At 41.5% G+C, this 22,540-nt stretch overlaps 1 protein-coding gene across 7 annotated transcripts in view; it reads left to right on the top strand.

The window, feature by feature from the left end:
- Positions 1–22,540, top strand: part of plch2a (phospholipase C, eta 2a) — a 72,206-nt gene that overhangs the window by 41,238 nt on the left and 8,428 nt on the right. For all 7 annotated transcript variants that reach the window (XM_026153920.1, XM_026153919.1, XM_026153925.1 and 4 more), the window contains exons 7-20: positions 559–762; positions 1,398–1,518; positions 5,983–6,154; positions 8,600–8,707; positions 11,051–11,206; positions 13,191–13,289; positions 13,744–13,844; positions 15,865–15,953; positions 16,899–17,081; positions 17,277–17,384; positions 17,851–17,975; positions 19,148–19,232; positions 21,099–21,245; positions 21,550–21,629. In XM_026153920.1, coding sequence (XP_026009705.1) covers positions 559–762; positions 1,398–1,518; positions 5,983–6,154; positions 8,600–8,707; positions 11,051–11,206; positions 13,191–13,289; positions 13,744–13,844; positions 15,865–15,953; positions 16,899–17,081; positions 17,277–17,384; positions 17,851–17,975; positions 19,148–19,232; positions 21,099–21,245; positions 21,550–21,629 — 1,778 coding nt within the window. The remainder of the gene's footprint in view (positions 1–558; positions 763–1,397; positions 1,519–5,982; positions 6,155–8,599; positions 8,708–11,050; positions 11,207–13,190; positions 13,290–13,743; positions 13,845–15,864; positions 15,954–16,898; positions 17,082–17,276; positions 17,385–17,850; positions 17,976–19,147; positions 19,233–21,098; positions 21,246–21,549; positions 21,630–22,540) is intronic.

Genomic DNA, 22,540 nt, shown 5'->3' with positions numbered 1-22,540 from the left:
GGGCGAACAATAGAAGTGATTTTTTGCAATAGAAATATTTAGTTTAAAACTTTAGTGTAAAACCATATTTTTTTTATCATCATAGTAATATGAAGGAAATGCCCCAATGTTTTGCTAATATATTGTAAAACTACACGCAGTATAATCCAGCTATGTCAGCATCTTTTGTCTAATACTGAAAAGTATTTTTGTTCTCTTAATGTTGTGATTTTTTTCACTTTTGTTCTCATTTTCTTTTAAATAAAGGAACGAAAGTTTTATAATATTTATCTGTATTATATGTCTTGATAAAATATTGCATTTACTAATTTCTATATTTTATGTTTTAATTAAGCATTGTGAATGACATATAGAATCTGAGTCTTTAAAGTTAACATATTTCCATGTTTCCAAACTCAGAGCTATACCTGTTCAGAACATACTACTACATTAAAGTACTAAGATTTAACAACTTCCAATATAGTTGAACCTACACTTCAGACTAGACCTGAGACCAAATGATTGGATAAATGGTTAGACGAACCCTGTAGGAAAATTCTTTGTCCAACTTCGTTCCAGGTTTTACAAATTATATGCGCAGCCCAGCAGGGGACATCTTCAACCCAGATCACTACAGCGTGAACCAGGACATGACCCAGCCCCTGTGCAACTACTTCATCGCCTCATCACACAACACTTACCTGATGGGTGATCAGTTAATGTCACAGTCCAGGGTGGATATGTATGCCTGGGTGCTGCAGTCTGGCTGTCGCTGTGTGGAAGGTTAGCATGGACTCATACATACACTCACAGTACACAGGTACAACTTAAATAGTGTCATACTCTTAAAGGCAGGCAGTGGTCCCAATTTTTGCATTGCCTTGTTTGTTTAATTCAACAGTTTACAGAATCTGACTCAGACAACACTGTAACACCAATAATGTAACAAGCTGTGTTCTTAATTTAGCCTGAGTATTGCACTGTCTTGACCTTTACGGCTGGGGCATTGTGTTGACACACCCCTCAAAGCTCCACAGCAAACTACCAAAACTAATGCTTTTATTGGAGTGGTTACACTTGCTGTGTATTACGTGTCAGAGACTTTGGGTTTTTGTAGTATTTTTTTATTTTTTATTTTTTAGTTAGTCATTAGTCATCTGGGTCAGCTCTGTTAATAAAAGGTTACTGATACAGTCTTCTTAGTTATATAAGATTATATTAGTGTGTAGTGTAAACTCACATTCAGGGTGCTGTGTGTGAACTTGCCTGCAGGCTTCACTTATCTTAGTTTTGTCATATAAACGAATAAATGGTAATTAGGGAACACGTTGTCTTTTAAACTCTATCCCATCATTGTCTTGCTTTTGTAAGTTTTGCACATTTCAGTGCCAGCTTTGTCTCTTCTTTGCTGTCCACAGTTGATTGTTGGGACGGTCAGGACGGTGAGCCCATTGTCCATCATGGCTACACCCTAACCTCCAAGATCCTCTTCAGAGATGTCATTGAGACAATCAACAAGTACGCCTTTGTCAAGAATGAGTATGTTTGCTCTCATTCATGCTTCCATAGTTATCCTTTTTAACTGACTTGCACTGACGACCGGGTTGTGCCAGTGAAAAAATTGCCAAATCTTCTCTGCTAATGCCAAACACCTTCTGCTGCTATTGACTCTTGTTTTGAGAGTCTGGTACCTCAGGTTCTGATTATCTGGAGACTGTTTGGTACCTTATTAGCAGCACCTGTTAGCATGGACCCTGCTAAAGCAGTCAGATGGTGCATGTCATGTTCTATTGATCTGGATAGGGCCTGTGCTATACAGCAACTTCAAACTGGTGTTCTGCAAAACCAACTTGCAACATGATGTGGAGCGACCCCTATTACCATCTCCACATTGAAGGCTAAGTTCCATACAATGATGGATTTCAAACACAGACCATGAAGTTGGCAACGCAAGAGGACGACAGCACAAAAAGAGTTTCCTCATCAGTACTCGTGCTCTCTACCCTGACAATCTGGAACAGACTGCACAAAGCCTTTTCAGTCCGATAGAGAGGCCTGCCATGACTGCCCTTCTCCATCGGGGCCTGATTGCACTGGTGCTGGCAATGTGTACATTTGAACCTGGAGATGTGGAGGAACCTTATGCTCAGCAATGAGTCCAGATTCTGGCTATGGCAGTTGGACTGTAGAGTTAAGTAGAAGACGTGGAGACTGCTATGCTGATGCACTGATAGTGTAACAGCTTTTGCAACATAAAAACAAAGCCACACCTCTTGGCATGTAACACCCCCACCCATTAAGAACCAAACTTGGGGTTTGGTGACATATGTAAATAGCACGGCAGAGTGTGCTTCAAAGTTTTCCGAACCTTTTTTGTGACGAGAACATAGTTCTGAATAATCAGTGACCAACGCATAGGACGCTGGTTGTGATTATATATCCTTGAGAGGAAAACCAAAGGGTGGTGATCTGTGAACTCTGACTTGACTCTATATAAACTTCAAAATGTTGCAACGCCCACAACAAAGCAAGTGTCTCCTTTTAAATGGTAGAATACCTGAGCTGATGTTCATCAAACTTGCGAGAGAAGTAACTCGCAGGATGGTCAATGCCCTGGGTATCCTCCTGGAGAAGCACTTCTCCTGCCCCAACTGCGCTGGCATCTATTTCCAGTTTGAATGGTAAAGAGAAGTTAGGAGTAGACAAGACAGGAGTGCAACAAAGTAGGCCTTTAAGGCTTTCAAAAGCTTGTTGGCAACCCTCAGATCAAACAAAAGGCTCTGAGGGACTGATTAAGTCAGTGAGAGGGGCAACAACAGAGGAAAGATTTTTACAAAATCGCCAGTAATATCCTGTTATCCCAACGAAACAGCGCAGTTCCCTCCTAGTGGTTGGTTGGGGAACTCCTTAATTGCAGAGACTTTGGCATCTGCAGGGCACACATTTTGTAGACCAACCTGCTGGCCAAGGTAGAGGACACTGCCTCTAGCTAAGTTGCACTTGGCAAGGTTCAAAGCGAGGGATGCATTTTCTAGGCTAGTGAAGACTTCTTTCAACGTAGCCGTGGGGGTTGCCCAGTCACTACTATACACAACTATATCATCTAGGTATGCTCTACAATTGGGGATGTTTCCCAAAACTTTGTTGACCAGTCTCTGAAAGGTTGCAGGAGCATTACAAAAGGCATAACTGTGTACTGCAGGAAGTGGTCAGGAGTTACAAAAGCTGGAGGAGTTTACCTTTCGAAAGTCAGTGCAGAATCTTGGAGTTCCATCTGACTTTGTGTCTAAGAGACATGGTGAACTCCAAGAGCTGGAGCTTGGCACTGCAAAGCCATTCTGAAGAATATACTCAACTTCCTGTTTTATGATTTCCCTCTTTGCTGGGCTAACCCAATAAGCGCGCTGTTTGATTGGTGTAGGTTTAGTCAGCAACGTGTTTTATAACAGTGGTTTGAGATGGGACGTCATTGAACAGAGATGGGAATCCCAACATGAGTGTTATGATATCATTGCTCTGTTCATCAGGAAGGTGGGACAGGTATTGTGATAGTGTTGACAATATCAGGGAATTGCCTAGTCGAGCACTTTGAGGCTCAGCACCCCGTAACACCAACCCTTCTTCATCTTGCGTAGCGTCCACCTTGGAAACAGAAGCCATTGGGAATGTAGCCACTTGTTCTTGGGCCACCTTTTTGTGAAGGTTCACAAGAGCTGTACAGCTTCATCATGTTGACGTGACACATTCTAGTAGGACGTCTAGGTTTGGGGTCTGAATAATGTCGTTGGTCTTGCTGAGGTTTTTCTCTACAACATAAGGACCAGACAATTTAACAGAACGAGCTGAGCCAGGATAAGGCAGGAGAAGGAGCACTTTGTCACCTGGCTGGAATAAACGGTCGACTGCCCTCTGCTCAAAGTGTCTCTTCATCTTTGCTTGTGAAGCGGCTAGTGCATTCCTTGTTAGGTTAAAGAGGGCTTATTCCCTGTCATTTAGTGTTCTGACATACTCCAGAAGGCTCTTGGTGTTGTCAACCGGATTAGCCAGCCTCTCTTTAAAAACCTTTAAAGGACCCCTCATCTTACGCCCAAACCCCAGTTCACCAGGACTTTGGTGCCTAGAAAAGCGCTATGTTAATGCAATCCATTATTATTATCATTATTCAAAGTCTAATGAAACCTCTCTGGTGCCCCCTGACTCTCAGGATGGTAAGGACTAGAGGTTATGTGTTCGATGCCTAATGTTTCAAGGGCTTGGTCGAATACTCTCGACTTAAAGTTGGTGCCTTGGTCTGTTTGCACAACCATTGGTGAGATTCTTTTCAACATTTGGTCTGCCAGAGGTTTGGCAACAATCTGAGCTGTAATCCTCTGTAGTGGGATTGCCTCAGAAACCTAGTTGAAACACACATAACCGTCAACAGAAACTGGTTTCCAGTTTTAGATTTAGGTAAAGGCCCCACACAGTCAACAATCACTTTTTGAAATGGCTCCTCTACTACTGGGATAGGACAAAGGGGAGCTGGAGGAATTATTTCAGTTGGCTTGGCAGTTATTTGGCATACATGGCAGTATTGAACAACATCCGATTTCAGTCCTGGCCGGAAAAAATGTTTCAAATGGAGATATGGAGATGAGACTCTGCAAACAGTGGCCCATATTTCCACAGTCCGGGACCAAATGTTACTCTCCAAGATGACAATGTTTGGCTCCGCAGAGCGGGGTTTATTAGACACTACCTTCAGAGTTTGGAAGTGGAGAGGATGGAATGGCCTGCCTCCAGTTCTGCTAATACATAACAGAACCATACTGGCTAACTCACAACAAATGCTGGTTGAATAAAGTGATGCCATCCCATGGCAGTGGGTGACCCAGCTGGTGACCAGTATGAGGAGAAACTGCCAGGCTCTTATGGTTGTCTATGGTTCTTCCACATGCTACCAATATGTTTTGTTTCTTCAGACTTCAGTCATCCAATCCAGGAAATGACACCAAACAAGTCAATAGCAGAAGAAGCTGTCTGGCACTGATGGAGAAGATTTGGCAAGTTTTTCATGGGCGCAACCCACATACTCAACTTTGCTGCTCAACCCACCCACTGCTAAATCCACTTTCCTTGCAAATGTAGCACCAATGAAGGGGAAATAAACAGGCTTTCCAGTGGTGTAAGGTTTATTGCCAACAAGAACTGTTATAACTAAGAAACACAAATTGTGAAATCAAGAAACAATGTGAAATCACATTGTTGTCCAGAATGTTTTTTGCTTTACTCTCAGTATTGAACTATAATGTATTAGACTTCCAGTTTATCTCCTATCAATTAGCATACAGACTTCTGCTGTTAAAATTGATGAATAATTTGTTGTACATTTTTGTGGTGTGATTACTGTTCATCACTGTAGTAGCACCAGTTGTTGCTGATGTTGAAGAAATTCTTCTCTGGGCCTGTATCCTCCCATAAAGAATGTTATGGTCCATGTATAAAAATGTTCTCAGTTCCTCCACCAGGCCCAGAGTGGCTTTCTGCTGCAGTGTGACCGTAGTGATCTCCTCTGTCAGCTCTGTGGCTTTTTAATACCATCACCTTACTGCGCTCTTGTAGTGTTACCCTGGAAACCTGCCAGCTAGTTTGCCAACTAGTATCCTGCTTACAAAATATTGCAAGGACTAATAATTTAAACTAAGTAGTGTTAAAATGGGGTTGGTATTAGTCCACCAGCTGTAATCCAAAATTAAACCTCAGTAACACAACAAATACTCCAAACCGGATACAGAGAGTAGTGTAAACAAAAACAAACAGGCATCGTCAAACAGTGAACAACACTGTTACACAGCCATGTATGTGCCAATGCTTTGCCATTACTGTAATTTACAGTATTCTTCCACCTGTACTGACGGTAAAATCAAGAAAACTCAAAGTGTGAAAAGTGTGAAATAATTAAGCTGTGCTGTAACAACCAGCTGACACAGCCCTCTTTCTCCAACCTGTGTGATTGTCTGCTAGCTACCCAGTGATCCTGTCTATAGAGAACCACTGCAGTGTTCCCCAGCAAAAGAAGATGGCTCAGTACCTGATTGAGATCCTGGGGGACAAGCTGGATGTCTCCAACATCAAAGCTGATGAATCTGGGCAGCTGCCATCCCCAGAAGCACTCAGGGGCAAGATCCTTGTGAAGGTAAAATCCCGATATGGATGTTTGAAAGTGACAGATTTTCTTTGGTGTGAGGAAGCAGTCCTCCGGCAATTATCTCATCTTACTGCTTTTATTATCCAGTCTGAAACTCACAGAGTAACTTCAAAGGTATATGATATAATGGGGTGATCAAAGTAGTGAGACAGAAGCAGAGAGTGACATATGAAGCCAATAGAAAGAAAACAAAAATCACTTTGGACTATTTGTGTGTGTGTGTGTGTGTGTGTGTGTGTGTGTGTGTGTGTGTGTGTGTGTGTGTGTGTGTGTGTGTGTGTGTGTGTGTGTGTGTGTGTGTGTGTGTGAACACTAGATGGTAGCTGGATTATTATCTGGGTGTTTTTGTTATTGTACAAAAATATCTTAAGTGCAGACTCTGCAGATAACTGGTTGCAGGTGCACTTCTGGGTCATGAGCTACATTCAGATCTCTGAAAGCTCTGAGGGATGAAATGTTGATAGAGATGTGTTTCCCTCATTTATTATCAGATTAAATGTAATTTATGACAGCTGAGATGGATTGCGGCGCCCTTACAACCCTTAATAGAGTAGATACACAGAAACTGCAGTAGCCTTCAGAGCCAGCTTTTTCTTCAGCAGTGGAGTCTTGTGTGATGCATACAGGCCATACTTATTGTTTTCTTTGAGACAAATGTACCTGCTGATTCCAGGTCTTTCTGTAGCTGTCCACAAGTGCTCCTCTGATTATTCACTCCTCTGTCTGAATCTTGCAGGGGGCATGTGGTCGTGGCGGGTTTATAGTGAAATTGTGTTTTTTCCTCTTCTTCTGGATTATTGCCCCAACAGTTTTCACTGGAACCTGGAACAGTTTAGAAATTATTATCAGTATGTTTTGCAAAAATAAGGTTGTAAAGATCTTGAGAGAGCTCACTGGTTTTACCCATCATGAGATGTTTCTTGTTAGACACCTGGTTAATGAGCCCCTTTAGAAATAGTTCAATACTTATTTCATATATACACCAAAACAAAACAGTATACAGTATATACTGCATGCTTTGATCTGGAGCATGTATCAGAGGGAGCGGCAGGAACAGGTTGTGACCATGGTGTGATGGTTTGCAGAGCTGATGTCTGTTCGTTTCTCGACTCTTGATTTGTACTGAATGAATTTGGCAGCAGTGATTTTTTTTTTCTGCTGTCCTCACTGTCCTCTATAGTCTGTCCTTGTCCTGTTTGGTGGCTGATCCAAACCATACAGTGATGGATGAGCAAAGAACTGACTGTGTTATTGCAGAGCACAAATGTTTCAACAGCTTCTAAGACTGGTTGAACTTCCTGAGCTGGCAGAGGAAGTGGATGCTCTGCCAGGCCTTTTCTGATGATTGTGTCTCTATTGGGGGACCACTTCAGATCCTGGGAGACCGTGGATCCCAGACACCTGGAGGTTTCCATAGCAGACACTGTGCTGCTGTGCATGGAGAGGGGTTCCTCCTGAAGGCCACGGTCATTCCTACAGTTCTGAGCGTATTCACCTCGAGGTTACTCTGCCGTCCTAGATGAGTCTAAATGCTGTCATGTGATCTGCAAACTGTACTGTGTACAGGGAGAAGAGCAGAGGAGAGAGGACACACCCCTGGGGCGGATTGGTAAACCTGCAGTGAAACTCACTGAGGTCGTCCCACTGTGGTGGGATGGTCATGTCCCGGAGAGCGCTCTACACTGACGCAGCTGAAAACCAATTTTTCTGCTTTTCAGACAAAAACCAAATTTTGGGGCAGTCCTTTTCAGAACACGTACTCCACCTGTCTGAAGTTCCATCCATCCATCCGCTTCCGCTTATCCTTTTCAGGGTTGCGGGGGGCGCTGGAGCCTATCCCAGCTGTCATAGGGCGAAAGGCGGGGTACACCCTGGACAGGTCGCCAGTCTGTCGCAGGGCTAACACACAGGGACAGACAACCATTCACACTCACATTCACTCGCACATTCACACCTAGTGGCAATTTGGATTATCCAATTAACCTATCCCCACAAGCTGCATGTCTTTGGACGGTGGGAGGAAGCCGGAGTACCCGGAGGGAACCCACGCAAACATGGGGAGAACATGCAAACTCCACACAGAAAGACCCCGGCCTGATGGTGGAATTGAACTCAGGACCTTCTTGCTCTGCGGCAACAGTGCTAACCACCGTGCCACCGTGCTGCTCTGTCTGGTAACATGAGGCAGTACTGAAGTTATTTAGGTTAATTAATTAATTAACTAGGTTAATTTAATGTTACTTTAACTTACTTTGAATTAGGCACGTTTTAGCCACAATATCCAATTAACCTCCAACCCAGTGCTCTACATTAAAACCACCATCGATGTGTATACTACATTGACATGCACATTGTGATCATACTATATGGTGAATATCTCTTCTGTGTTAGAATATAAGAATCTCGTGTGATTTATTTTGTCCACTCTGACAGGGAAAGAAACTTCCTCCCAACATAGACGAGAATGCAGAGGAGGGAGATGTGTCTGACGAGGACAGTGCTGATGAAATGGAGGATGACTGTAAGCTGATCAATGGGGATGTATGTACCTATCTGGTATCTATTTGTTCAGTCTAGCAAAACAATTTGCGTCCTTTTGTCCAGCTGATGAAATGTGAGGTATGCTTGTATTTCTTGTTGCTAATGCTTCATGTCCCTCTCCCATTTTGCACTGGTTCCTTAATGATATCCAGATTCTGATCTGACTATATGTATAATTCATATTATTATGCAGAGTCTTACTCCCACATCTGAAATGTGTTACATCACTAACATGAATTATGTAATGTTATGTGTCGCTGCATCTTTGCTCCTTGTTTGAAATATGGGTTTCTGCATGATGGGTTTTTTCCCCCCGTCTGCTCAGACCTGGTTATCGTTATCAAAGTATTCTTACAAATGACATAATGCCTGTCAACCTCAATGAACACTCATAATATAATCCTGTCGTTACCTCCTAAGACCTGAACTCTTTCATGGCATGCATTTTTAATTTATCTTTGATATTTGAGCTGATTGGGACCTGATGAATGGAAAAACAAAGAATTACCAGATTTTTCTTTTTCTTTTTTTTTTACCTGATTTTTGTTTCTAAGAACAATGAGAGCCACATATGAGGATATTTGTTTAAAATTTCGATAGAACAGTAGCAGTATAATGTCCTCGAAAGTGGCTATCAGGCCCTTGTAGAGCAAAATTTAGTATTTTGGTCTAAATAACCCAAAATGTGATGTCCACATATGTGGACGCCAGGTCCTAGGAGGTTAAAGACAGTATATAAGAATGACATTTTACACCACATCTGGAATGGGTTATATCACTGACACAGTTGTGCTCTGTGTTATGTAACATGATGAAACCTGACCTTTGGACGGCCTCTGGAGGAATGCTGCTGTGCTTTCGCTTCCTGTTCTTTCTAATCAGACAAATAAGGCCATGATTCTCTGAAAACAGTATTTCTTATAAATCAGCAGTATAATGCATCATAAAACAGTGTAATGATTTCACAATCTTTAATCCAAGGCATAATGTGGTCTATATGATTAGAAGTATAAGGTGGCATAAGATAGTATAATAATCTCACAACTCTAGGATGTTGATTTAATCAGTTAAGTAGCAGCCTGGGTTGTTAACAAGTTTCAGCATGTGCTGATGGAATTAACAGCAGGTTAGTTTCATTAGAGGAGCAACAATGAGACCACCCTCTAAACAGGAATGGATGCACAGGTGGAGGCCACTCACATTCATTCTCTTCGTCTGTTCTGAACGTTTTTCACTACCTTTGCATTTGGCTAGGGTCAGTATCAATACTGGTAACATGAGGCAGTACCTGGACCGTACAGAGGTAGCACAGGTAGTCCGACTCCTCCAAGATAGAACTTCAGCATGTGCCATTCCCAGAAGTTTTCCTTTATCTGCCAGCACAGTCTCAAGACCATGGAGGAGATTCCAGGAGACAGGCAGCTACTTGAGGCACTTGGACAGGGTCCTTAACCCTCAGCAGGAACAGAATCTGCTCCTTTATGCAAGGAGTCACAGGATCAGCACTCCAAGAGCTACAAACTGACTCCAGCAAGCTGCTGGTGGGAATGTCTCTGACAACACACCGTCCTCTAGTGCGCCCTGTGTTCACTGCTCGGCACTGTGGAAAATGATTGGCATTGTCTTGTGGTGGCAGGTCCACTGCTGGTGTCCTGTGCTTTGTACATGTGACAGATATGAAAGGGTCTGGAGAAGCTGTGGAGAACATTATGCTGCCTGTGACATCATTCAGCATGATCAGTTTGATAGTGGGTCAGTGGTGGTCTGGGGAGGCATATCCAATGGAGGGGCCCACAGACCTGTATAGGCTGGGCAACGACACCCTGCTTGTCACTAAGATGAAATCCTGGGACCTGTTAGACCCTACATTGGTGCAGTGGCCCCGGGTGCATGAACATCCTCGTGTGTTGAGAGTATGCAGACAGTTCCTGGTGGACGAAGGAATTGAATGGGCGTTTAACAGCCAGCATGTTCGGCTGACCTAAATTCAGTAGAACACCAGAACTGTTTTCAAAGTGAGCAGTGTTAATGATACTGATGTGTTACTGTGTTACCAATATTACTGATACCATGATGCTTAAAGGTTGTGACAGGGAAGAAAATGATACATAAAAACAAGAGCGCAAACAGCAACAAAAAGAGTGACCTTAAAAATATCATCCCAGACCTGTGTACTTTGAGGTCCTCTGGGAAAGTGTCACAAAATAAATTAATGTCCACATTACATATCCTGTAATTCATTACAGATGATATAAATCTATCTCAATAAGACAGTTTTAGAGTTGCTGACTTTTTCACCTGTTGTGTCACAGCTGAAATGAATCTGTTTAACTCCTCCTCCAGATGTCAGCTGACAGAAACCAAATAGAGAACATGGCCAAGAAGAAGCTTGACAACTTGATGAAGGAATCCAAGATCCGAGACAGAGAGGATCCAGACAGCTTTACCATCACAGCCCTCCCTCCTGCTGGGAAGACCATGGATAAAACTGGCAGTAAGGTAAACACAGAGAGCAAATATTTTGTCTCAGTATCCATTTCAACCACCCACAGAGGGCGCCATAGGGGTCGGGTGAAGTTTGTGCTTGGTGGCGGCCAAAGGCAGAGGCCCCGGCAGACTGATTACTAGCTTCCAAGTCTAGCGACTGGGACATGGAACGTCACCTCTCTGGTGGGGAAAGAGACTGAGCCTGAACCGAGCTGTTTGTGAGGTTGAGACGTAACGCCTAGATATTGGCTTGGGTTCTGGAACCAGCATTGTGGAGAGGGGCTGGACTCTGTCCCAGTCTGGGTTTGCCCTCGATGAGAGGCAGCGACTGGGGTGGGATACCAAGATTGGAGTTTTTGCCAGTGTCCAATAAGGTTCGCTCACTGCGCTTTTGGGTCAGGGAACGGGTACTGACTGTTCTCTGTACTTATGTGCAGAATAACCGGCTTTCTTGGAGTCCCTGGGTGGGGGTGCTCGAGGGTGCTCCACATGAAGACTCTGTTGTCCTACTCAAATATTTTAGCTCTCACATGAGTGGGGCACAATTGGGGGAACGCCCTTCTTGGCAATCCAAACTGTTCATAACGAACACCATGCTCGAACATAAGAGTGTACATAAGTCCTCGTGGCACCAGGACACCTTAGGTCACAGGACCACAGGACCTCCTTAATCCCATTGACATGTCTTCTTTAGAGAAACAGACTCATCCATCACTGGGGGCGAAGTCACTGAGGCAGTTGAACAACTTCATCAGGTGGCCTCCAGTTTTCACTGGTGTGGTTCACAGCTGAGTGTGAAGCGATGGGAAGAGAATCATCACCTCCAAGTCGCAGGCCATGGTCCTAAACCAGAAAAGGGTGGTTTAAGTATCTTGGGGTCTTGTGAGTGAGGGTGAGTGGGACATTGACAGACAGATTGGGGCTGCAGTGGCAGTGATGTAGTCGTTGCACTCGTCTGTTCTGGTGAAAAGAGAGCTGAGTGTAAAAGCAAAGCTCTCGATTTACTGGTCAATCCAAAGGGTGACTGGCCCCTCCCTTAGAGAGAGGGTGAGGAGGTATGCTGTCCGGGAGGGGCTCAGACTAGAACGAAAGGAGCCAGTTGAGGTGGTTTGGGCATCTGACAAGGATGCGTGCTGGGCACCATCCCACCAGGAGAAGCCCGGGGCAGACCCAGGACACACTGGAAAGATTATATTCAATGCAATTTTATTTATACAGCGCCAAATTACAACAGGAGTCACCTCAAGACTCTTTATACTGTAAGGTAAACCCCTTACAATAATACAGAGAAAACACCAACGATCATGTGACTCATATGCACTAAAAACAAGTTATTTAGTGCATATGGGACAATAATCTGTGTATGAATTGCACTCAAATTTTAAAAATCTATTGAATTTATGGACCCACAGACCAGTGAGTACAACAAAAAAGTGGATACACCAAACAACTAATAATTTCACTGTGTCTCATGTTTTCTGCTGATCTGGAAGTCCAAATGAGACGAGTAGGAAGAGTACAACGTCGAACCGTGTAACACCTTCCAATAGGGTTGAAACTTTGTGGGAAACAAATTCCGAGGCAAGAGAACAATAATTTCATGTTTGTTAAAATAAGAAGGCTAAATCAAAATGATCTCCAAGTATAAAGTCATGATTTACATTAAGTTTGATTACACATAGCTTTTATTTTTCTGTGTTTCCTGTAGTTTGCGTGTGAGGTTGGGCACCACTGTGGGAGAAATCAGTGCTCTCCGACTTCACTGGCATATATGTAATAATTCATGTTTTCTTCCTTTAGAATCTTTGAGATGCACCTAAATTATCTCTCCATATCTATCGTGAGCCACAGTTTTGATGGATTTTTTTCATCTCTTTAAAGTTGAGATTGTGTTCCACATTTAAGTATTTGCCTTCCAGTATGAGGTGGAAATGTAGCTAGTGATACCTTTATTTTCTTTATTTCTTTAAAACATACATTACTCCTCTCTTGTCAGGGTAAACGTAAGGATGCGATGGACACAGCAGATGAGGCCTTTCCAAGCAGCAACAAGCGCTCAGGCCGCTCCTTCATAGAGAGCTTCTCTAAACGCAAGGTAAACTCTCCTGTTGTCTCATTCAGTTTTCTGCTTCTGTGAGGACGACAAACACTGACACTGTAGAACTGACCTGTTGACACAGAGTTTGCATTATTATGAGTTATTGCTTGGTTCAGGTGAAGACAGCATATTTAAGCATATTTAAATATAAGCACACTAATTAAGAGAGTTGCTTTTTGTTAGTTAAAGTAGGATTCAATTAATCTATTAATGTCATCTTTATGTATTTGATATTGACTAGACTGCCACTCTTACAAAAGATGGTTAACCTGCATTCATTTATTTGCATCCTTTGTTGTGATGACTAAAAGACTTCTTTAAAATTAAGTTTATGTCTGTTATTATACATTTAATCAAAAGCGTCCATGATGGTTTAAAATGTCATCTTCTTGTCTTTTCAAAATGAAAGAAAAACTTTGAACAGTCTCGTGTGCTTCCTCACTCCTCACAGAAAAAGGCATCCAAGCTGAAGAAGGTCTCAAGCTTTGAAGACACAGACACAGACCAAGAAAGCACAAGTAGTGCTTCACGTGCCCCGCTGCATCACAACAAGTATGACACACCAATGCACCAGTGTTTCATTCAGACACACAGTCTCCATGCAGAAAGGTTAACAAAGAAGCGCTGTCAGTAAAAAGTTCAGACGGAACTTTTGAGTCTGTTATATATTCAGATCATATTTATTTTGTAACTGTGGGTATTGTGGAAAAATCTGATTATCAGACAAATCTGAAACTTACCAAATGTGGCAGCTTTCAAAGGGTCTGAACATTTTCAGAATGCTTCACTGTGCTGATCACATACAGGCATACCCACTGCAACACAGCAGTGCCGCCAGTCTCTAGTCTCATCAGGTTATTTTGACGAATGCTAAATCACCAGAAATATAAGCTTCATGTGAAACCATTGTGAGACTTTGCCTCACCCTGTCATGTGACCTATTGAGATCACCTGACGCAAGGTGTGAGTGGGCGTTAAGGCGTCTGGGAAGGATTTCAAAACTGGATTATAGATGGCAGACAGTTGGTGTCATAAGCTGTTCAAGGATGGTCATCCACAGTGGACATAGATGCTTCTTTCACTCCTCTTTCAGTCTTCTCTGTCCAAAATGTGAACATTGGATTCCTTTGACCTTTAGATGCAGATGGACAGCTGAGTTTTGTCCTGTTGAGGTGGCTCTTCTGTGTTGTGCTATGTGTTTATAGAGTAGCTGTTTGGTTTCTCCAGTGTAGAGGTCTGAGCACTCCTCGCTGCACAGCACACACTGTGTTGTTTACTTTGTGTTTGGGAGTTTTGTCTTTGGGATGAACCAGTTTGTGTCTGAGTGTGTGGCTGTTTGTCATTGTTCTGTGTGTCGTACTGTTTCTCCCTAGTTGCTTCTTTCCCACCACTGTACTAATTTGATGAAAACCCAATTAAGCCCAATGTTTTAAGAGCTTTCTTTACATGTGTGTGTTCCTTTTATTTCCCTTCTAGCTCTTTCTGACTGAGGGAACAGTTTTTCCCCTATGTTCAGGGTTCTGATGATTTTGTGTTCCAGAGGTTGGTGGGAGTCAAAGAGTTAGGTACTGGTCTCTGCGTGTTTGCTTCCAGTTAAAAAAAATTATTGAATCGTCTGATTATGTAGACGAGAGGTTATTTTGTTGAGAAGATCAAACACTTTATAAGGAAAAGTCCTGAAAATCTGTAATGCTGTACCACCATTTTCCTGCTCCTGCATATGAGCTGAAATCAGCTGATTGTAGTGTAAGTGTGCAGAAGCAAAAGCCACTCAGTCTGTGTGAGGTGTGTCTAACTGGTTCCCTTTGTCTTTCTTTTTAGTGGTCCAATATCCACAATTTTCTAGATAGAATTTTCACATTTTGTGTGATGTTAGATCAAAAACAGCTTGAGCTGATGTAATTTTGTTGAAAATCAGGTCAAGGTCATACCCAATGTAAAAAGAACTTTACGTTACTGACAATTTTTTATGGATTGTTCAAAACATATACCAGGCCTCGAGGGACACGAACACCTTGGTTGGCTAAGCGTTTGACTCTGACTGTCATGGCTGGTGCCCGTGTTCAAAGTTTAACTCAAAAAAAGAAACTATATCGAGTAAAATATCATAAGAAAGGGTGTAGAGAGGGGTGTACACCACACTTTCTACTTTTTCAATACAATGCCTAATACTAGCCTTTTGGGATATTACATCTTTGTGTGGATCTAAACAGACCGTAAGCAAGAACAGTCATTATTTACACACATGGACAGAGGTCCAAAAAATAAATGAATGAAACTACAGAAACACACTTTAGGTTTGAACCCTGTTCAGCTCTATCCTATGATGAAACATTTCTATCCTGATGGGAGTGGTCAGGGTGGCAGTGCATCGCCTGGAGGACCTGAGCGCCCACTAAAAGGTTTCAGCTCAAATGAACAACTGTGTTTTGCTGACACGTTCACCAACACTTGAATCAGCCACATCCCCTGAGACTTGGAGACTCAAAATCAACTCTGTGTGATGTTTTTTCCTTATCTTGCCAGCTGTTTCCACACATGTGTCACCTTTTGTCTTTTGTCTATTCTACAGAAAGAAGAAAACCATGAAGCTGTCCAGAGCTCTGTCAGATCTAGTCAAATACACGCGGTCTGTGGGTCTCTATGACATCGAAGCACAAGGTTAGCAAATGTATTTTCACTGCACAAAGCTTAGTTTATGGTGACAGTGCCCTATAAGTAGGGATGGGGAATTGATCATTATCAGCTATCGATTTTATTATTTATCAGTTCTCTTATCGATTCTTGTTGGCTCTGCTTTGAGAGTCAACCATTGCTAAGCAGCATGTCAAAGGGATTACATTTGTATAAATTCATTGCTTGCTGTGAGGTCAAATATCTGTGCATGTTGGAGGTAGTTCCACTCTGTTGTTGGTCCTTACTCAAAAAATGAATGCATTACACAGAACACCTTTCTTAAAAGTAATGCAGCATGTTACTTAATTGCTCCCAGAGAAAAGTAACTTATTACACTACTCAATACATTACTTTCCTGTGAAACTCTTCATTACTATTTAACAGTATAAAGCTATACGCTACAGTCCCACACACCGACACAAATCTCTATCCTAATGCTATTTTGTTGATAGCATGATGCAGAAATGAAAACCAGGGCAAAGTGATTCTACAGTAGAAACATGAACAGGTAGCAACTGAGGCTGCAGCCTAACTGCTCATCACTGCTGGTTTTACCAGTTGAAGTTGAAGGTCTGGCTGCTGGGCTGTGATCGGCAGCTTTAACATCACTCTTGGTTCTTGGCTAGCTTAGCCAAAGTTATATTAGCAGCATAATGCAGTTTCTTCTGTGCTCTATGCACTCGCATCCTTTGCGCAGTAAAAATAAAATAAATGTCCGTATGCACTCGGTGCACCATGTTGTGATTTTCCTCTTCCTGCACATGAACTGAAGTGTAAGTGGAACTGAGATCAAAAGGCAAGCAGTCTAACAATTCCAAGGAACTGAACCACTGGTTCTCTACAAAAACCAGTTCTCAGTTTCCCATCCCTAACTATAAGTGCAATGTACCTACTACTGCATTTTCTTTAAAACTGTGCCATCCTTGGCAGCTAACTGTGGCTGGCAGGTGTCATCTCTGAGTGAGACTAAAGCCCACCAGGTGATGCAGCAAAAAGCATCGTCCTTCATTCAGTTCAACCAGCGGCAGCTGTCCCGCATCTATCCTTCCTCGTACCGTGTGGACTCCTCCAACTTCAACCCTCAGCCCTTCTGGAATGCTGGGTGCCAGCTTGGTATGAATGTTGAAACTATATTCAGTATGGCCAAACATTTAGTGTAATAGCAGATTATGAGGGATGCTTTCAGTTTGTCATGACTAAACTAATGTAGGTGGTGCTCATGCCAATTGGTTTTCCCTCAGTGGTTGTTACCTAGCATATTAAAGGTTTCCAATCTATGAACAATGAAGTGAAATGCTTTGATTTCAGTTGCACTCAACTACCAGTCTGAAGGCCGGGTCCTCCAACTCAACAGAGCCAAATTCTATAGCAATGGCAACTGTGGCTACATCCTCAAACCGGCCTTCATGAGCGAAGGTATTTCACTAGTTTGTCATTTTTCAGTGTGTTATCAGTTTCATTGCCTTTCATTAGTTTTGATGCTTATTTTTGGTTAATGTGAGAGTGGAGGAAGATGGAGAAAGAGATATCATCCATAACTGTACAGGACATGTAGCAAGAAGAAGAATTAAGGAGGCTGTGCATCTTTCCATGTTTGTTTGTTTGTTTGTTTTTAACTGAGCAGGTCCCTAACTGCTTCTAATTTTTCAGTATTTAGTTTATTTAATGCTCTCCCTCTCCTCTACTGTTCTTTAGTTCACTTGAGTTTTCCAGTGTTTTGTGTAGAGAACCAGGTAGGCTCAGACTGGATGTGTGTGTCCTGCTTTTTATAATATCACAAAATAAAGTTTAAAAAATTCATAGTTGAAGTGGTTGACATTTGTCATTTTATTACAATAAGTGAAAAATCACAAGTAGAGTGTAATCATTTTACCCACTGCAGATGCCTTTAACCCCAACGTGGAAGACCCCATTCCTGGTCAGATGAAGAAACAGCTGGTGTTAAAGGTCATTAGTGGACAACAGCTGCCCAAACCCAAAGACTCAATGCTGGGAGACCGAGGAGAGGTAGGACCACAGACTAGATTTATAGGATTGAAGTTCCACGTTGAACTGAATGAATATGGGATAAATCTGTAATCATCCTTACAAGCAGCACCTCCTCAAAATGTCTTTTTGCAGAGAAGGCGCCTTACTTTTAGTCTGAATGATTTATGGGCAGGCCAATGTAAGCTATTTGCTGTTCTATGGGTATTTGTAGGGCTGGGTATCACCACTGATTTCTACAACTGATTCAAATTCACAAGGTTTCGATTCGATTTATAATCCTGATCATTTATCTTTTATATGTACTTCTAAATTAATGTTACGTCCCTCTGCAGCCCCTAATCTCTTCAGTGGGTTGAGCTGTTGCTAATTGACCACACCTGACCAGGTGTGGACAAAAGGATACCTGAGGCAGGCTTTCAGGAAGCCTCACTAGCCTTGCCTTGGTGGTACCAGCCATGTTAGCCAACCTGCTATGCATTTTAGGATTAAAACCTCTTCTCACCTACAATCTGGTGTTTGTCTCCTTATTTATGTTGCGGCTTTTGAGACGGGTCGTAACAATTAAAAATGTTAAATTTTAAACAATTTGACTGTTTTTTCTGCAATTACAAACTCAGTGTAAACTATCAATGTATAAAAACAAAGCTGACACTGTGAGACTTCATCAGAGGTGTGAGGATCACAGCAGATGCCTTTGTGTCAAAGTAACTGTGGATAAAAACAGAAAAGCATGAAGGAGATTTTCCTGGCCTGACATTTTATAGCAGATAACCTAAATTATTCTGCAGTAGATCAAAACTGAAGAAAACCATGAATCAGCATCTGAACATTACCTGAAGCTGCTGAAGTGAAGCAGAGCAAAGTTAGAGATGTTTGATTACAGACACAGCTGAGCAATCATTTGTAAAAGTTAAAGTTTCTTAGGTATTGAACAGCAGAAATGAGATTTCATGGTCCCAACTTTGTGGTAGCAATTTGGGGATGGCTCCCTCCTGTTCCAACATGACTGCACAAAGATATGTATGAGAGAGTTTGGGGTCGAAGAACTTCGTGGACCTGCACAGTCTTGACCTCAACCTGATAAAAACCTTTAATTAAAGCAGAGACTGCAAGTTAGGCCTGACCTCTGACTGCTGAAAGAATGGTCAAAATTGTAGATGTCTTAAAACTGTGCAATGTCTTTCTGACAGATCATTGATCCCTTTGTGGAAGTGGAGATCATTGGCCTCCCAGTGGATTGCTGCAAGGAACAGACTAGAGTGGTGGATGATAATGGTGGGTCTCCATTTAGTCATGAAATGTCAATTGTATTTAAATGGTGCATTTCAATTTCTCAAACTCAATGTGCTTGACACACAGAAGAAAACGACATAAAAACCGATGTAGGTTTACAATGAAAACAGATAAAATAAACTTTACAAAGAGATAAAATACATATAAATATATACAGCTAGATTGATGCCGTCCATTGATTTCTGAAGTCTTGACTTCAGCACTTCTGCCAAGGGGCGGATCTGACTGAGAAACAGACTGCAAGCTTATTAGCTGATGACTGATGATTGACAAGTCGTTAGCCAATGAGTGTGTGGTTTCATACTACAGGTAATCATCCATCTTAAACATGGTAAAAAACCAGTGTTTTCTCATTTAGTATGAGTCAGAACGAGTGGCTCAGCCTATAAACTCAGCCAAGAAGAAGTGTTTAAAGAGGTTAGGTCATGACTGGAAGTCTTTTTGCAACCACAGCTGTTTCCATCTGTTGGATTTTAGATAAAAACAAGTTTCCACATGACATCCCAACATGAAGCTGTTTATGGACTCCAACTGTTTTTACCTTTTAAACTCTGCAGGATTTTTTTTTTGTTTGCCTGTCCCGTTTGGCTCTTTTGCCATCAGAATTGTTGTCTAAAGGCAAAGAAAGATGAATCCAACGGATTTACTTTACCAAATTGACCATCCCAGCCTTGCCATAATGGTCCATTTGATTCACCTTTTATTGTTTATTTTATTTTCACTCTGCAGAATTTTCTGCTTCCTGAGCCTTTGATGCCATAAATGCAGTACATAGTTAAGTGTTTGGTTTAAATCTGATAAAGGTCAGACCTGTGTCCCAGCATTGCTAAACAGAAATGTTAACATTTGGGGCCCAGCTCTTTAACAGTTACCTGTGTTTTAAAGATGGGATTGAATTCATTTTGAAAGAGTGACCTTAGCCTCAGTATTGAAAGGTTTATGTGCTTTGAAAGACATCACCGTGGGTGTAAAGGTAACTGCAGTTCAGACATATTAAACTGAATGAACTCATTCATACAGCAGTTTGAAAATACAATATCACCACCTGAAATAATTACAGGAACACGTTCAGAAAGCTGAATGGGGATCTCATTAGACAGTTAATGGTGCTCAAGATTGCTTTTGTGACGCACACAGGCAAAAATTATATATATAAAAAACAACAGAGGAGCTTTGCTATCAGTGATGTAGTTTCTTGCTAATAGATGCTGGTTTTTTTTGTTTGTTCTTTTGGAACAGCTAACTAGTTTTTGCTGACCTCTAGTGGTGTGCAAAGCCATGTCAGGGTGAACTTGTAGGAGTAATGTCAGGAAATTCAACTAAACATGTCAGCTGAAAGCACCGCGCAAATGAAGCTTACTGCAAGTTCAACCTTGCAATTCCTGTGAAGCAGACGCTTCTTGCAGCGTCTAAAAGTAGTCGAGAGTTTTCTGTGGACACTCGCAGTCACGTCAATGTCCAGGTGTTTGCATGTAGACATCTGTGGTTTGTTGTTGTGCTTTGTACATATATAATATAATATAATATGGTGAATCTGTGTATATAGTTTGACAGCTTTCTGATATATACTTGAGGAGCCCAGCAAGACGAGACATGCACAGGCAGCACCAAAAACTCTCTCTCTCAAACACACCCTGAATAATTGATGAGTGCAAAGATAATTTGCTGCCCTGTCTCTATTACTCTTTTATATGCCCGTTTGCCAAAATGCTGTCCTCTTATCTGCCTTACTCTTATTGTGCTATCTATCATATTATTTCTCCTATCTGCTCTTCCTTTGCACTCACCTCCCACACATATCTCCCCTATCCCATCCCTTCTGCATCCCTATTTGGGATGGTTCTGTAGGTTTCAACCCGATGTGGGAGGAGACTTTGGTGTTCATGGTTCACATGCCCGAGCTGGCCCTGATTCGTTTCCTTGTGTGGGATCATGACCCAATTGGCCAGGACTTCATTGGCCAGCGTACCATTGCCTTTAACAGCATGATGCCAGGTAAGACATGGTGCTGCTTTTGGATGGCACTAACACTCGTTCAAGGTTTTCTGCTGTGTTTTAGTGATTATATACTTACTTAAGGAACTCAAACCGGAAACTCACTGTACAAACTCACTATACATCTACTATATATAACTAATTTGGTGCTCTTGATTCCGAGTCTCTGCTAACATCATGTCAATTGATAGTTTTGCTGCTGGTTGAGCTGGTATTTATTGGGTATTTGGCTACAGCTATTCCTTTGTGGCTGTTATATTTGAGTCCCTGATAAGGCAGCTGTCTCTGACATTTTTGTATGCAGGCTATCGCCATGTGTACTTGGAAGGAATGGAGGAAGCTTCCATCTTTGTTCATGTAGCTGTTAATGACGTCACTGGTAAGGTGGGTATTACTGCAGAAACCAGCTTAAAGTCTTGCTCACTTTGCTCTCAAACAGAAATGTTCATGAAAGCGTTGTGCACTGACAGCTTTTACAGATGTTCTTGTAATAAGATAAGATAACGTTTATTAGTCCCACACGTGGGAAATTTGTTTTGTCACAGCAGGAAGTGGACAGTGCAAAAGTTATGAAGCAAAAATTAGAATACAATAAGAATAAATACAGTACACAACTGTACAGAATAGAATAAAATGAATGAATATATATGAATAATGAATGAATAAAATGAATATACAATAATGAATATACAGTACAGTATTCAGTAATGAATATACAATAAACTTTACCTTAGGTTATTTCACCAAAAACCAAATAATAATACCAAAATCTGTGTTTTGGTATTATTATTATTATTACTACTACTACTACTACTACTACTACTACTACTACTACTACTACTACTACTAATAATAATAATAATAATAATAATAATAATAATAATAATTTAAATTGTTATTAAACTGTTTTTCTACAAAAACTTCTTTTCATTTTCTTTTTGAAATATTGTTTGAAAATACAAAAATCCTAGAAACAAAACAAAACTTGTCAGTACTTATGATTAGGAGACTTTCTAATAGCAGAATATCCACTCCAATCTTAGCCACTCGTCCTTGCCTCCTTTTGTTTATTGCTTTGTGGTTATTTCAGCAAAAACTGAACTATGAACTATGTAACCTAGACCATATTCAGACATGTAAAATATATACATTATTATTGTTATTATTATTATTGTTATGCTTTTAAACTTCAGTGTAAATTTCAGTTTTCTGTTCATAAGAATATACTGACTGCACCTGTTTTTGCAGATCACACTAGCTTCAGTGTTATTCCTCATTCAGCCCATATTTTCGAT

Source organism: Astatotilapia calliptera, chromosome 20, assembly GCF_900246225.1.
Source record: "Astatotilapia calliptera chromosome 20, fAstCal1.2, whole genome shotgun sequence".
Lineage (NCBI taxonomy): Eukaryota > Metazoa > Chordata > Actinopteri > Cichliformes > Cichlidae > Astatotilapia > Astatotilapia calliptera.
Note: the sequence above shows the minus strand (reverse complement) of the source record. Positions and strands in the feature narration are given on the sequence as shown.